We start from the raw sequence: 14,849 nt of genomic DNA, 5'->3' as shown, positions 1-14,849 counted from the left end.
ATTTAATTATTTTATATTTTTATGTTACAGTTTAAAATATTATTTTAATATAATTTTTTAATATTAATAAAAAAATTTTGCATAATAATTAATTTTATTAAATACAAAATACTCATATATTTTATATTTATATATTTTATATTTAATTATTTAAGAATAAAAGATTCTGTTGCCATTTAAAGTATTGTGTATTAAAGTATTGTCATTGAAAGCATTTATTTATGTATTAAGATATTCTATATTTATTACAGTCTATCAATGCCCTTTTTTTTATATTAGCTTTTGATTTTTATCTAATAAAATCTAATGGCTTACATTCAATAAGCACATAATTGTTGAGCTCGTTTTACGGTTTTAGACATACCCATTAGCCTTTGATTTTTATCTAATAAAATCTAATGGTATATATAAGCGTGGCTCATTTAATAAGCACAGCTCATTTTAGACATACCTCTTGTTTATCCCCTCTTTTTTATTTTTATTTTTTATGTTTGTTTTAGACAGAGGTACACTAAGAAATTAACTGAGATACAGGTAATTGTACTTCTGAAGACAAATTTCATGAATATAAATAATAATTTTCATGAAATAAATATTCTTGTAAAAAAAAAACTTTTTTATAATATCAAAAATGTTATACATGTATCAACATTTTTTGGACAAAATTAAAGATAGTTATAATATAATTAATATTTGACCGCTGAAATAATAATATGATTATTTATCAAATAAAAAAATATCATTAAACTAAGAATCGAATGCGATGTTGGATAATAGCAACAATAAGTTTAATCTTACATACATTTTAATAAATAAAAATTTAAAATTTTTACCATCATTCAATTAAACTTAACAATTTTTTTACAAGACTATGTATGATTGATTATAGTTGTAAACTTCTTTTATCTTCATAGAACATAAAAAGTTAAATTCTTTTTTTAAATACTCTCAAAAAATAATAAAAATAATTTTTAATATTTTTAGAAAATAATGTTAAATATGTTTTTTTATACATAACTTCTAGAATAAAAATAAAATTTTTAAATTTTACCATAATAATATTTTGTAAGAATAAATTATTTGGATAAATTAAATTTTAAAATGATATATTTTCAAAGACAATTTTTAAAAATGAATTAAAATGTTCTAAAACAAACAATTAAATATTATACTCTTATTATTGTCTAAAATAAAAGAATACTGTACTTTTTATTTTTTAAATAAATAAAGGTGATTACTATTTACTTAAAGAATAAAGAGTACATTTTTTAAATTATTTTCTAAAAATATTAAAAATGGATAAATTTAATTGAATGATAGTAAAAATTTTAAATTTTTATTTATTAAAAAATATGTAAGATTAAACTTATTGTTGCTACCACGCAATACCACCTTCAATTCCTAGTTTAATAGTATTTTTTTCTTATTTAATAAATAAACATATTATCATTTTAGCTCTCAAATGTTAATTATATTATAAGTATATTTAATTGTGCCAAAAAAATGTTGATGGAATTCATCTATGCATAAACCGCTAAAGTATACTATGGATTTACCTACCCCTATTAATTTGTACATAAACTGCTATAGCCAGCAGCGATTTATGTATATTGCACCTCCTTCAAAAACCGCTACGGCCTATAGCAGTTTCTGTCCTACTCCATTTTAACATAAAATGCGGCTACCAATAGTGGATTACGTTTAGTTTCAAATTGGCTAGTGCCTATAGCGGTTTATACAATGCTCTGAAAATTGGTTCAAACCGGCCAGTCGAACCGAAAACTATTGATAAACACGGTTCGGGCAGAAGAAAAAACCGCCAAATTAAAAAATCGGAGTTAGATCGCCGAACCGACCAAAAACCAGTTGGTCGAATCGAACCGTGACCCGGCCAGTTTTTGAAATTTTGCCAAAAATGCTGCGTTTTGCGTTTCTGAAAGGAACCCTAGTCTTCACCAGTTCACCCAGACACTAGAGACCCACTGTCGAGCCTCCAGCCCTCCAATCTCACCGCTCAGTTCCCACGTCTCTAGTCTCTACCTCGAGCTTCCAGCGCAACCTCCGTCCAGCCACCGCTATCGTCGCAAGTTCCTTTCAGCCAGCTTTTCGTTTCCGCAACTAGCTTTCCGTCACGAATTCAGCCATTGAAATTGCAGCCACCGCCAGTGCCACTTGCCGTCGCGTAGTGTCTTCCCGCCGACTCTGTTCGACCTTTTCACCCCTTTAACCACTGTCTTGCCTCTGGCCAGCCACTGTCCCTGTCGCCACCTGCTCTGCATTCTTCCTTATCTTCCACTAACCCTAGGTATAAATCTAATTTGTTGTAATAATAACTGTTGAAGCATGATTAATTGTTGATTCTAAACTTTGCTGTTGATTACTTGAAGTATGAATTATTGTTGTTGATTAATTCTTCGGTGCTGTTTGTTTGAAGCATTATTAAATGATTAATTATTGAAGTTGATTGCTTGAAGCATGATTAAATAATTAATTTTTTAGTGTTGATTGCTTGAAGCATTATTAAATAATTAATTGCTGAAGCTGATTGCTTGAAGCATGATTAATTGTTATAGTTTATTGTTAAAACCTTTGATAATTGATTAGTTGTTAGGTGCTAAATCTTGCTTTTGAGGCATTGATTAGTTGATTAGTTGTTGGATTGTATTGTTATTGGATTGCTGTTAATTTTTAGGTATGGATGATAGTAGCAACCAAGAATTACCTAGGAATAATAATGCTGAGAACAATTCGGCTTCGAATGAACCTTCTCTTCCTTCTGGATCTAATGATAGTCAATCACAAACTTCTAATGTTCAGGGAAAAACTGATCCTGTTTGGAGATATGTTGCTTTACAAAATATAAACGAAAAATTACATTACCAATGCTTATTTTGTAAATTAATAGAATAAAAAAACAGTTGGCAAAGATAGGGGAAAATATTAAGTGTTCTAAGATCCCTTATAACGTAGAAAAACAAATGAAAATTTTATTGAAAGATATTCAGAAAAGTAAAACTAGTAAAAAGAAAGTAAGTTTTAATGACAAGGGTAGTGATGAGATTGAGGATGCAATTGACGGAGTAATAGTGGAAATGAAGGTGATGATATCAACGAAGCAAATCTGCAGCAAGTTATGGCGGATTTCGATGATTGATGACAGACTTGGATTAGTTGGATGTCGGCATTTTATGTTTGGTTGGTTGTTTTTGTTATTTGACTTTTGAGTTTGTATTTGAATGAGATCATAACATTCTGATTTATGTAGTATTTTTTAATTTGGATGATATTTTAAAGTTTATATTAGACTATAATTATGTTTTAATATGTTTATTTATATTTTATTTATTATTTTATTATAAAACGATTTTTTGCTTCAACCACGGTCGAATTGGTTGAATCTATGAACCAGTAAATTAGTAGTTAGAGCAGTTCGATGATTAGTTCGATTTTCAGAACCTTGGTTTATATAATTATAAAAAAGTTGTAAATAAGTATGAAGTTTCAGAAAATTGTAATCTATAAATTTGGTTTCCAATTATTTTATTTAGAGTAAAGTATTATTTTTGTCCACAACGTTTGGGGTAAGTCCCAAAATTGTCCCTAACGTTTAAATCGTCCTATTTAAGTCCCTAAAATTTCAAAATTGGCTTAATGTTGTCCTGCCGTAGATTTGTGACAAAATTGATATGATTTTGAAATGTTAGGGACTTAAATAGGACGAAAACGTCGGAGACAAAAATGATACATAAAAATAAATTTTAATTTTATCCTTCGGTAATATCAATTTTTTAGGATACATAGTTATTCAATTATCTTTTAACCATATCTAAGTAAATTAAACTTAATCACATTACTTTTATTCTAAATAATTTTTTTTTTATAATTTTACTCCTAAAGATTTTTATTCATCATGAAATGTTTGTAAAATGACTAATAAATAAATTTGAAAAAAAAAAATATACATATACAATAAAGTATAAATTGTAAATTTTATCTCTAATGTATCGAAATTTTTTAATGTTTAAGAATAAAAAATTTGAAAAGTAAAATTATAAAAAAAATAAATTTATTTAAAATGAAAGTAATGTGATTAAATGTAATTTAAAATAATTGAATAACTACCTGCGATAAAAAATTGATATTATTAAAAAATAAAATAATTTTTTTTATGTTATTTTTGTCCTCAACATTTTCATCCTATTTACATTCCTAACGTTTCAAAATCGTCTCATTTTTATCTATCTTTAATTATATTAACAGATCTATAACATCACAATAACATTAAACCAACATTAAAAACTTAAATAAAATATTAGAAAAAACTTTAGAACTTATTTGCAAAGGTGACTCTTTTATTTAAGTAACTTGTCCTTTTCCTTTTTAGTTACTACATATTTTGGAAGAACGGAATAATAGGTAAAGGTCATGTATAGTAATAGTACACAATCACAATTCACAACTCACACGTCATAAAAACTAAAAGAAAATAAACGGAGAGGGAGAGAGAGAGAAAGGATCAGAGGAGTAAGAGAAAAGTTAGAAATCAGAGGGAGGAAAAACAGAGGGGTTGGGTAAGAAGAAGAGAGATGTCACCGGCGATTAAGAAAAGACTTCGCCGGGCGAGGAGTAAGGAAGAGCTCGACGGTGATGGTGACAGTGACGACCCAGAGGACGACGGTGAGAAGAAAGAAGAGGTGACGAAGAAGAAGGCAGATTTTCTGCTCTGTTTCAGGCGAACAGCAGAGATGAAGAACAAGAAACCAGAGACAACGCCGGCTGTGCATGCAAGCTTCTGGTCACAGAGTAAATTTTATTTTGTTTTTTTTTTTAAACTCAGTAAATTTTTTATTTACTATTTATTTTTTTTTTTCAGAAAGAGAAAGAGATGATGGTGATGGTCGTTGAAGCGGCTAAGAAGAAGAAGAATGGCAGCGGTGAGTGGTGCTAAGAGCAAAAAGTCAGAGGAGCGGCGCAGAGAAGTGAGAATAGGGCCGTGGTGCTGCTGCATGCAGAAAAAGCGTTCGGTAAAGACAGATCGGAGCAGAAAGACAGACGATGCCGCTGATGGAAGTTCTGTCTCAGTGAAGATAAAGGTTTTTTTTTTGTCAACACATTTTTTTCTTAATTTTTTTTTATCAAAAATTGATTTATTTACTACAAAAAAAACTGTAATATTTTTTTTTTTCCAAATCTGCTTCTGTTTTTTGATGAAGGTTGAGGATCTGTTGGTGTTTGAGTGATGGTTGATGGCTGTTTGGTATAAGGTAGTGGTGAACAGTTTCAGGTATTTTGTTTCTGGATTAGTGATGGCCGGATGTCAATTGGTGTATGATGTATAAGGTTGTGTTTGGCTGAAGTTATGGATTTCAAATTGGGTGCGTGGATCCGAAACTTTTTAAGGTTTGGGTGGAAAAAATAAAGGTATTACTCTCTTTAGAAAATTATTTTTCAAAAACCAATTTCAATAAATTACTTATGAATCATAAAAAATTTTTCAAACCTAATTTTATATTTATCTTATAAAAATTATCTCGTATTTAATATTTTTTATTTTGATATAAGATTTGATTTGGTTAATTTAGGATAAACAAAAAAATATAAGTAAAGTGATTTTAATTTATCGTAAAAAAAATATGAGTACGAATGATTTGATTATAGAAAAAGAGTATTTTGTTGTAAAAAGAAGATGGATACGTTAAAAAAGAAACGTGTGTATTTTCTTTTGTTTTTTTTTGTCTGAATTTGAAATATTGTAAATTGTTTTTTTTTTTAATATTTATTAGGAAAAAAATAATTTTTAAAAATGATTAGTTAATAATAAATCAAATGGACATGTAAAATTATGTGTCAATATTAGATGCCTTTGTGCATAATCCAAAATACCAAATTCTTTTGTGCTTCATAAATACCTCTAGAATTTCATAAGAAATAACACTTGGCATGTAAAATTATGTATCAATATCAGATATTTTTGTGCATATTGCCTAATTCAAAATATTTACTGTACTTCAGAAATACTTTGCAATTTTATAAAAAATGACGTGTGTCCTCTAAGAGCACGTGTCATTGTCAGATGCAGGTATTTGTGAATGTGTCACATCCCAGATTCCCAGCTATCCCTATCTCTGCCCAGTCGGTTGTTGTGTCACATCCATCATCAGTATGCATATTTTTAGTACTCTGAGCCTTCTTGTACAGTGGTTTGCATATGTTGGCGACAATAATGTACTCATCCGAGGGAGAAGTATACAACCTGTCATCAAATGCAGAGTGCATGCATGGAGAAGAATTGAGTCAATCAAAAGAACATGAAAAGATCAATGACTTGCGAGAAAGAGGATATATGGAACACGGGTAAAATCTCATGTTCACTTAGTTTGCATATTTTTGTCTCTGTTCTTTTTTGTTGAAACTTTAAATTTTCCTGCAGATGTCAACATTACCGGAAAAGATGCCGTATTAGGGCCCCCTGCTGCAACGAGATTTTCCACTGTCGCCACTGTCATAATGAGGCAAAGGTCAGTTCATCTTCCTTTCTTTCAAGTTTTAGTTCTGAGACATTTATATTTCTTTCTTGTTCCTCAAGTTGGCCCGCTTGTATCTGAAAAATTTAGGTGGTGTTCGTTAGACTAATTTGAGAAGTATATTTGTGGAGAAAGTGTAGAAGTGAATATCAATTGATTCAAACTACAACTTTTGAGAAACAGTCAATTTCCTTTTAGTAGCAGATTGCAATACTTAGGACTTTCAAATCATTATTTTTAATTCTTATGTTGTGGCAATCCATTTTTTTTCTCTTTAATTGGAACTTATTTTACCATCTATGTTTCTCCGCAGTATGATATCAGGATTGTTCCGAAGCTTAGACATGACATTCCCCGTCATCAAGTTAAACATGTATGCTTATTTATTTGAACACCGATAATTTGAGTATCACAAAAATTTTGTGCTCCTTCTCCCTTCTGTTATTTCACATGTTAATACAATTCGATTGAATATTTTTGGATTGTTTTCCAGGTGATATGTTCACTTTGTGGGATTGAACAAGAGGTAAGTCTTGTTAATTATAAGGGAAGATCATGCTATTAGCATAGATTGTGATAAAGCTTTATTTTTTTCTAGTAAGAGAAATACGAATACCTTTATGGCTTTATGCATGCGAGCATGGACGGAACCAGGAATTTGGTAGAGGAGGGGTCAAAAATTAAAATATTATATAATGATAATATTTATTTTATTAAAGAAATACTAATAAGGACTTGTTATATAAAAAAGTTATCTTAGTTCTTATAATTTATTAAAAATTTTTTAGTTATTATAAATATTAAAGTATTTTTATATGATAATAGGTGTGAAAATTAAGAGAAAAAATATTTAAAAAAAAAAGTTTAAATATTTAAAGATTTAGAAATTTATTTAATCAAAAAGTGATTGACAATAATATTTTTCTCAATTTAAGGATTGTTACTTATTTTTGAGTTTAATAATTTAATTATGTAAGATAATTACTTACTCTATTTTTCAAATAAAATTATATAATATATAATAACTTTATATAAAAATTAACTTTGTTAAAAAAAGTTGGGAGGCCAAGGCCTATACTTGCCCCCCTTTTGATCCGTTCCTGCATGCGAGTAAGCACAAGTGTTCATAGCCATAGAAGAAAGAAAAAGCTGCATAGTTAAAAGGAATCCTGAAGCTAATCACTTCATGTTTTGTGCAGAGTTGTTAGTATTCTTTTTGAGGTGTTTGAAACTATTCAATTATTCATATATTCACAGACAATCATCTATTAAAAGTTCTTGCCTTTTGTAAGTTGGAATCCTGCCATGAACTAAGTTTATTCTTGTGTTGACTCCTGCTGATTCCAGGTTCAGCAAAACTGCATTAATTGTGGAGTTTGTATGGGCAAGTACTTTTGCGGGATATGCAAGCTTTTTGATGACGATGTGAGTATTTCGTTCCGGAGCTGACAATCCCTTAAACATCCAAGTTAATGACTCTTTCGAAAAATCGACACATAGAATGTACGAGATGATAATATTATTTATTTTATCTGCTGCAGGTATCTAAGAAACAATACCATTGCGGCGGCTGTGGAATTTGCAGGTATGAATTAGTAGAACATTTTCCTTGTGCATGTTCTTCAAAAAGCATTGTATGCACTTCTAGTGTTGTTGCATTTGGTTTAGGGTACTTTTCTTCGTTAGTTATTGAATGATTCTGAAATGTTTCAATACAGAACTGGAGGATCTGAAAATTACTTCCACTGCGACAAGTGTGGTAAGTCAATTGTTTACATTTTCATGCTTTGCTTTAAAGTAGCAACACTAGTCTTAATTCTTGACCCGTAAGCTTCTTTACCAACTATCATTCTAACAACACTTCTTTTCTTCCAAGGTTGTTGCCACTCAACTCTGCTAAAAAATAGTCACGCTTGTGTGGAGAAGGCAATGCATCATGATTGTCCTGTTTGTTTTGAGGTTAAATTTTATCTTTGTTAATTTTGTAATGTGCTCCTATTGGTCTATTAAAAGGGTTAATAGTCAAAATGGTCCACATGCTTGTCAATTTGGTCCTCAAAAGATTAAACGTCTCGAATTAGTCCTTTGCTAATTAGATTTTTGTTGAAATATGATTATGCCGCATGTCATCATCTAATTGATGGAAGGCTCAATCATATTCACAATTATATCTTTCATGAACCAAGGAAACATTTGATCTTTCAATCACTAAATTTTGACGCACACTTCTCAGGAACTATTTTGACTATTAATCCGACTATTAAAATTTGATATTTTCTTCCCGGAAGTCGATCAATATACATTTATTCCCCCGCTGGGTGCTAACACATGTTTACCAACAAAATGTGATGGTTTTGCAGTATTTGTTCGAATCGATGCATGAAATCGCTGTCTTGCCATGTGGACATACAATCCATATCAACTGTCTGAATGAAATGAGACAGCATTTACAGTGAGTATTGTATTGAAAGTTGGAACTCGTTTATTAGTATCTGCTCTCTTAAGTCTTATTATCGAAAAACATTGGTTCTGATACTTGCGTTTATTTATTGTTTTAAACATCTCAGGTATGCATGCCCTCTTTGCTCAAAGTCAGTTTTTGATATGTCTATAAAAATTAACTTTGTTAAAAAAAGTTGGGAGGCCAAGGCCTATACTTGCCCCCCCCTTTTGATCCGTTCTTGCATGCGAGTAAGCACAAGTGTTCATAGCCATAGAAGAAAGAAAAAGCTGCATAGTTAAAAGGAATCCTGAAGCTAATCACTTCATGAAGGCCCTTTAACATGTTTTGTGCAGAGTTGTTAGTATTCTTTTTGAGGTGTTTGAAACTATTCAATTATTCATTTATTCACAGGCAATCATCTATTAAAAGTTCTTGCCTTTTGTAAGTTGGAATCCTGCCATGAACTAAGTTTATTCTTGTGTTGACTCCTGCTGATTCCAGGTTCAGCAAAACTGCATTAATTGTGGAGTTTGTATGGGCAAGTACTTTTGCGGGATATGCAAGCTTTTTGATGACGATGTGAGTATTTCGTTCCGGAGCTGACAATCCCTTAAACATCCAAGTTAATGACTCTTTCGAAAAATCAACACATAGAATATACGAGATGATAATATTATTTATTTTATCTGCTGCAGGTATCTAAGAAACAATACCATTGCGGCGGCTGTGGAATTTGCAGGTATGAATTAGTAGAACATTTTCCTTGTGCATGTTCTTCAAAAAGCATTGTATGCACTTCTAGTGTTGTTGCATTTGGTTTAGGGTACTTTTCTTCGTTAGTTATTGAATGATTCTGAAATGTTTCAATACAGAACTGGAGGATCTGAAAATTACTTCCACTGCGACAAGTGTGGTAAGTCAATTGTTTACATTTTCATGCTTTGCTTTAAAGTAGCAACACTAGTCTTAATTCTTGACCCGTAAGCTTCTTTACCAACTATCATTCTAACAACACTTCTTTTCTTCCAAGGTTGTTGCCACTCAACTCTGCTGAAAAATAGTCACGCTTGTGTGGAGAAGGCAATGCATCATGATTGTCCTGTTTGTTTTGAGGTTAAATTTTGTCTTTGTTAATTTTGTAATGTGCTCCTATTGGTCTATTAAAAGGGTTAATAGTCAAAATGGTCCACATGCTTGTCAATTTGGTCCTCAAAAGATTAAACGTCTCGAATTAGTCCTTTGCTAATTAGATTTTTGTTGAAATATGATTATGCCGCATGTCATCATCTAATTGATGGAAGGCTCAATCATATTCACAATTATATCTTTCATGAACCAAGGAAACATTTGATCTTTCAATCACTAAATTTTGACGCACACTTCTCAGGAACTATTTTGACTATTAATCCGACTATTAAAATTTGATATTTTCTTCCCGGAAGTCGATCAATATACATTTATTCCCCCGCTGGGTGCTAACACATGTTTACCAACAAAATGTGATGGTTTTGCAGTATTTGTTCGAATCGATGCATGAAATCGCTGTCTTGCCATGTGGACATACAATCCATATCAACTGTCTGAATGAAATGAGACAGCATTTACAGTGAGTATTGTATTGAAAGTTGGAACTCGTTTATTAGTATCTGCTCTCTTAAGTCTTATTATCGAAAAACATTGGTTCTGATACTTGCGTTTATTTATTTATTTATTGTTTTAAACATCTCAGGTATGCATGCCCTCTTTGCTCAAAGTCAGTTTTTGATATGTCAAAGGTTTGGGAGAAGTTTGACTTGGAGATTGCTGCTACACCAATGCCTGAACTATATCAAAATAAAATGGTTAGTTTTCTCTGTATTTTCTATGCCTCTAATGAGGGAATTGGAGAAATTTGATGTTTTGCGATGATCCTCTAAAGTAAACTAACACAATTTCTCCAATTTTATGTTCTCTGATGCTTCTCTAAAGTCAATGGGTATGGTAATTGTGCTCAACTGATCATTGCAATCTAATGGGAAAGATTGTGAGGAGCAATTGTGACACCCCTATTTCATGTATTTTTATTATTAGTTTTTGAAAAAGTAAACTAACAAAAATACTCACTAAAGATTTAATAGCTGGCAAAATTTTATAAATACTTAGAATTTCGTTATAGTTCCATGAGTATGTGAATTTAGTAGTTAAGATTTTGTGTGTATTTTCCTTCTGATTATGAGGGACAACTAATCATGGTTTTTTCTGTCCTTTTATTTTTCTTCTTTCAAACAGGTTTGGATCCTTTGCAATGATTGTGGTAGAACTAGTAACGTAAAGTACCATCTTATTGCTCAAAAGTGCTTGAATTGCAAATCCTACAACACAAGACAAACTTGAGGCTGAAGAGAAAAATGGGCATTGTTACATTTCATTTCATTCATTGAGAAAATGTATTACTTTTCCCTCTTATCCTTTGTGAAGGAAGTAGTGGCAACCCCATGTTTAATTGGAACAACAACTTGAACATGTAATGAACATGGCGTTAAAGCCTAGTTGGGTCGGCACATGTTCAACTTTGTCGTGTTGAACAATTAAAACATTGGGTTGCCACTACTTCCTTCACAAAGCATAAGAGGGAAAAGTAATACATTTTCTCAATGAATGAAATGAAATGTAACAATGCCCACTTTGTCGTGTTTTACCAATTGCAATTACCCTTTTAACTGTGTTTTTAGGTGTGATATGTGAAATAATGTGAACTTCTATAATTAGCTTTATGGTTGTGGAATGTTACTAGGAACTATCTTATCTTATATCCGTTTAGTAGATCTGAATGTCTGTCTAGTTTGGATTATTTATATATATATATATATATACACACACACGACGTGTTTCACGAATATATTTCATATGAAATTCTGTGCCATATTTTGTTCTTTTGGTTGTGTCTTCTGCCGTGTTGGTTGTAGAACGTTCGAAGTTTTGTTTCGTTTTGTGTTAAAATATTCACTGATTTATGGACTAACTTCATATTTGTTATCATTATAGCGTCAAACTTTTAAAATGATAGTGTTTATGGATCTTACAGTGAAGTTAACTTAAAGATAACTAGCATTTAAAGAGAATTTTTAAAGTTAATTTGTAAATTAAAAAATTTAATATAATCTCATATTATAAATATTCAAATTTATTCTTAATTAAATTATTAATACTAAATTTCATTCAAAATCAAAATTCTTTATCTATCTATTTATATTATAATTATTTTAAATTTTAAAACTTGTTTTACTAACAACGTTTATGATTATTTAAAACCATTTTCAGTTAATTTAAAAAATAAAGGTATTACACTCTTAAAAATTATTTTTCAAAAATTTTAATAAATTACTTATGAATAATAAAAAAATTTTCAAACCTAATTTTATGTCTTATAAAAATTATCTCGTATTTAATATTTTTTTATTCTAATATAAGATTTGATCCGGTTGATTTAGGATAAACAAAAAATATAAATAAAGTGATATTAATTTATCATAAAAATATATGAGTATGTATGATTTGATTATAGAAAAGAGAGTATTTTGTTGTAAAAAGAAGATTAATACATTAAAAAAGAAATGCGTGCATTTTCTTTTGTTTTTTTTGTCTGAATTTGAAATATTTTAAATTGTTTATTTTAATATTTATTAAGAAAAAAAATAATTTTTAAAAAATGGGTATGTAAAACTATGTGTCAATATCAGATGTCCCTATGCATATTGTATAATCCAAAATACCAGATGTCCCTAGACATATTGCATAATCCAAAATATCAGGGACATCTTGCATAATCCAAAATATCAAATTCTGTTATGCTTTAGAAATACCTCTAAAATTTTATGAAAAATAGTACTTGGCATGTAAAATTATGTATCAATATAAAATATTTTTGTGTATATTGCATAATTTAAAATACCTACTGTGTGTCAGAAATACCTTTCTTATTTCACAAAGAATGACGTGTCCTATAAGAGCACGGGTCAGTATCAGAAGAAGCAAGTATCTGTGAGTGTGACATATCCCAATCTCTATTTCTGCACAGTCGAATTGTTGCGTTACATCCATCGTCAGTATGCATAGTCCAATAATGTATTTTGAGTCTTTTTATACAGTGGTTTGCATATATGTTATGATGGAAGAGGTAACAATAATATACTCTGAATCTTCGCAGCTATTTGAATGCAGTAACATGAAATATAGAGTACAATCTGAAGGAGAAGGGTATAATCTGAAGGAGAAGGGTACAATCTGTCAATCAAAACAACATGAAAAGATCAATGACCTGCGAGAGAGAGGATATAGAACATGGGTAAAATCTCATGTTCACTTAGTTTGCATATTTTTGTTTCAGTTCTTTGGTTGAAACTTTAAGTTTCTCTGCAGATGTCAATATTACCGAAGAAGATGCCGTATAAGGTCCCCTGTTGCAACGAAATTTTTTACTGTTGTCATTGTTATAGTGAGACAAAGGTCAGTTCATCTTTTTTTTTTTTTTTTTTAAGTTTTACTTCTGAGATATTTATATTTCTTTCCTGTTTCTCAAGTTGGCCCTCTTGTATCTGAAAAGTTAAGATAGTGTTGGTTAGACTAATTTGAAAAATATATTTGTGGAAAAAGTATAAAAGTAAATATCAATTGATTCAAACTACAATTTTTGAGAAACAGTCAATTTCCTTTCAATACGACTTTCAAATCATTATTTTTAGTTCTTATGTTGTGGCATTCCATTTTTTTTTTTCTTTATTTGGAACTTATTTTACTATCATATTTCTCTGTAGGATGATATCGGATTGTTCCGAAGCTTAAGACATGACATTACCACATCATCAAATTAAACAGGTATGCTTATTAAGTTATTATATAAAAATTGTTGAATATTTATTATTTTGAATAAATGACTATTTGTATCCATAAAAAATAAAAATATTGACATATGTACTCACACTAAATGAAAACTAAACTTGTATCCATGCAAGATGTCTTCCGTGTGACAAAAGTACCCTGTCTTTGGAGGGTTGGAGTGCCAAGTAGGGTACTTTTGTCACACAGAAGGCATTTTGCATGGATACAAGTTTAGTTTCAATTTAGTATGGATACATATGTCAACGTTTTCATCTTTCATGAGTACAAATGGTCATTTATTCTTACTATTTTTTATCTTGATACAAGATTTGTTTCGGATTGATTTAGAAATAACAAAAAAAAAAAAGTAAAATAACTTTAATTTATCATAAAAAAAATAGGAGTACTCATGATTTTATTATAGAAAAAAAAATATTTTGGCGTAAAAAATGAGTACATTAAAAAATATGTGTATTTTTTTATTTTTTTGTCTAAATTTAAAATATTTTAAATTAATTTTTTAAAATTTATTTCTATCGTTGTTTTATTAAGAAAAAAATTTTAAAAATTACCAATTAATAATAAATCCAATCTGCATGTAAAACTATATCTATCAGTAGTATCAGATGTCTTTGTGTATATTATGCTTTTGTATATATGTATTAATATGAGATGTTTTTACACCAAATTCTATCTTGCTTTAAGAATACTTTTAGAATTTCATGAAAAATGATATGTGCCTATAAAAGCGTACGTGTAAATATCAAATATTTTTGTGCATAATACGTAGCAGTCCAAAATACTGAATTCTGCTATATTTTAAAAATATCTTTACAATCTCATGAAAAATGACCTGTAAAAATGTATGTGTCAACGTCTAATATGTTTGTGTATAGTCTATTGAGTCAAATATCAAATATCTCTGTGTATAATTTGTTGTGTCACATACTTCGGTGTACATAGTTCAAAATTCACGGTACTTTTTAGTATATCTAATAAACATAGTATATCTTTTACATTTTCAA

At 29.8% G+C, this 14,849-nt stretch overlaps 2 protein-coding genes across 3 annotated transcripts; both read left to right on the top strand.

Annotated features, from left to right (window-relative positions):
- LOC107612174 (E3 ubiquitin-protein ligase MIEL1) lies at nt 4,466-11,843 on the top strand. 2 transcript variants are annotated; one of them, XM_016313989.2, is made up of 15 exons: nt 4,467-4,803; nt 4,874-5,093; nt 5,214-5,400; nt 6,074-6,354; nt 6,431-6,518; nt 6,838-6,897; nt 7,018-7,050; nt 7,872-7,949; nt 8,066-8,109; nt 8,243-8,283; nt 8,401-8,483; nt 8,885-8,976; nt 10,697-10,808; nt 11,236-11,372; nt 11,406-11,769. In XM_016313989.2, the coding sequence occupies exons 4-14, from the start codon at nt 6,209-6,211 to the stop codon at nt 11,338-11,340; spliced, it is 882 nt and encodes a 293-aa protein (XP_016169475.1). In that variant the 5' UTR covers nt 4,467-4,803; nt 4,874-5,093; nt 5,214-5,400; nt 6,074-6,208; the 3' UTR covers nt 11,341-11,372; nt 11,406-11,769. The 2 variants fall into 2 exon arrangements, with proteins under 2 accessions (XP_020965626.1, XP_016169475.1); XM_021109967.1 differs by having other exon boundaries at nt 4,466-4,803; nt 11,236-11,843.
- LOC110266095 lies at nt 12,927-13,908 on the top strand. The gene is made up of 3 exons (XM_021109978.1): nt 12,927-13,291; nt 13,366-13,452; nt 13,761-13,908. Exons 1-3 carry the CDS (start codon nt 13,055-13,057, stop codon nt 13,815-13,817), a joined length of 381 nt encoding a protein of 126 aa, XP_020965637.1. The 5' UTR covers nt 12,927-13,054; the 3' UTR covers nt 13,818-13,908.

The sequence above is a fragment of the Arachis ipaensis genome, chromosome B08 (genome assembly GCF_000816755.2).
Source record: "Arachis ipaensis cultivar K30076 chromosome B08, Araip1.1, whole genome shotgun sequence".
Taxonomy (NCBI): Eukaryota; Viridiplantae; Streptophyta; class Magnoliopsida; order Fabales; family Fabaceae; genus Arachis; species Arachis ipaensis.
The sequence above is the reverse complement of the archived record's forward strand: the minus strand, read 5'-3'. Positions and strand labels throughout refer to the sequence as shown.

What these genes read in the sequence shown, in the direction of transcription:
- LOC107612174 (XM_021109967.1), top strand. Translation starts at nt 6,209, where the DNA reads ATGTTGGCGACAATAATGTACTCATCCGAGGGAGAAGTATACAACCTG. An exon ending in AGAGGATATATGGAACACGG is followed by an intron (nt 6,355 to 6,430) that starts GTAAAATCTCAT and finishes ATTTTCCTGCAG; the next exon opens with ATGTCAACATTACCGGAAAA. An exon ending in GCAAGCTTTTTGATGACGAT is followed by an intron (nt 7,950 to 8,065) that starts GTGAGTATTTCG and finishes TATCTGCTGCAG; the next exon opens with GTATCTAAGAAACAATACCA.
- LOC110266095 (XM_021109978.1), top strand. Translation starts at nt 13,055, where the DNA reads ATGCATAGTCCAATAATGTATTTTGAGTCTTTTTATACAGTGGTTTGC. An exon ending in AGAGAGGATATAGAACATGG is followed by an intron (nt 13,292 to 13,365) that starts GTAAAATCTCAT and finishes GTTTCTCTGCAG; the next exon opens with ATGTCAATATTACCGAAGAA. An exon ending in ATTGTTATAGTGAGACAAAG is followed by an intron (nt 13,453 to 13,760) that starts GTCAGTTCATCT and finishes ATTTCTCTGTAG; the next exon opens with GATGATATCGGATTGTTCCG.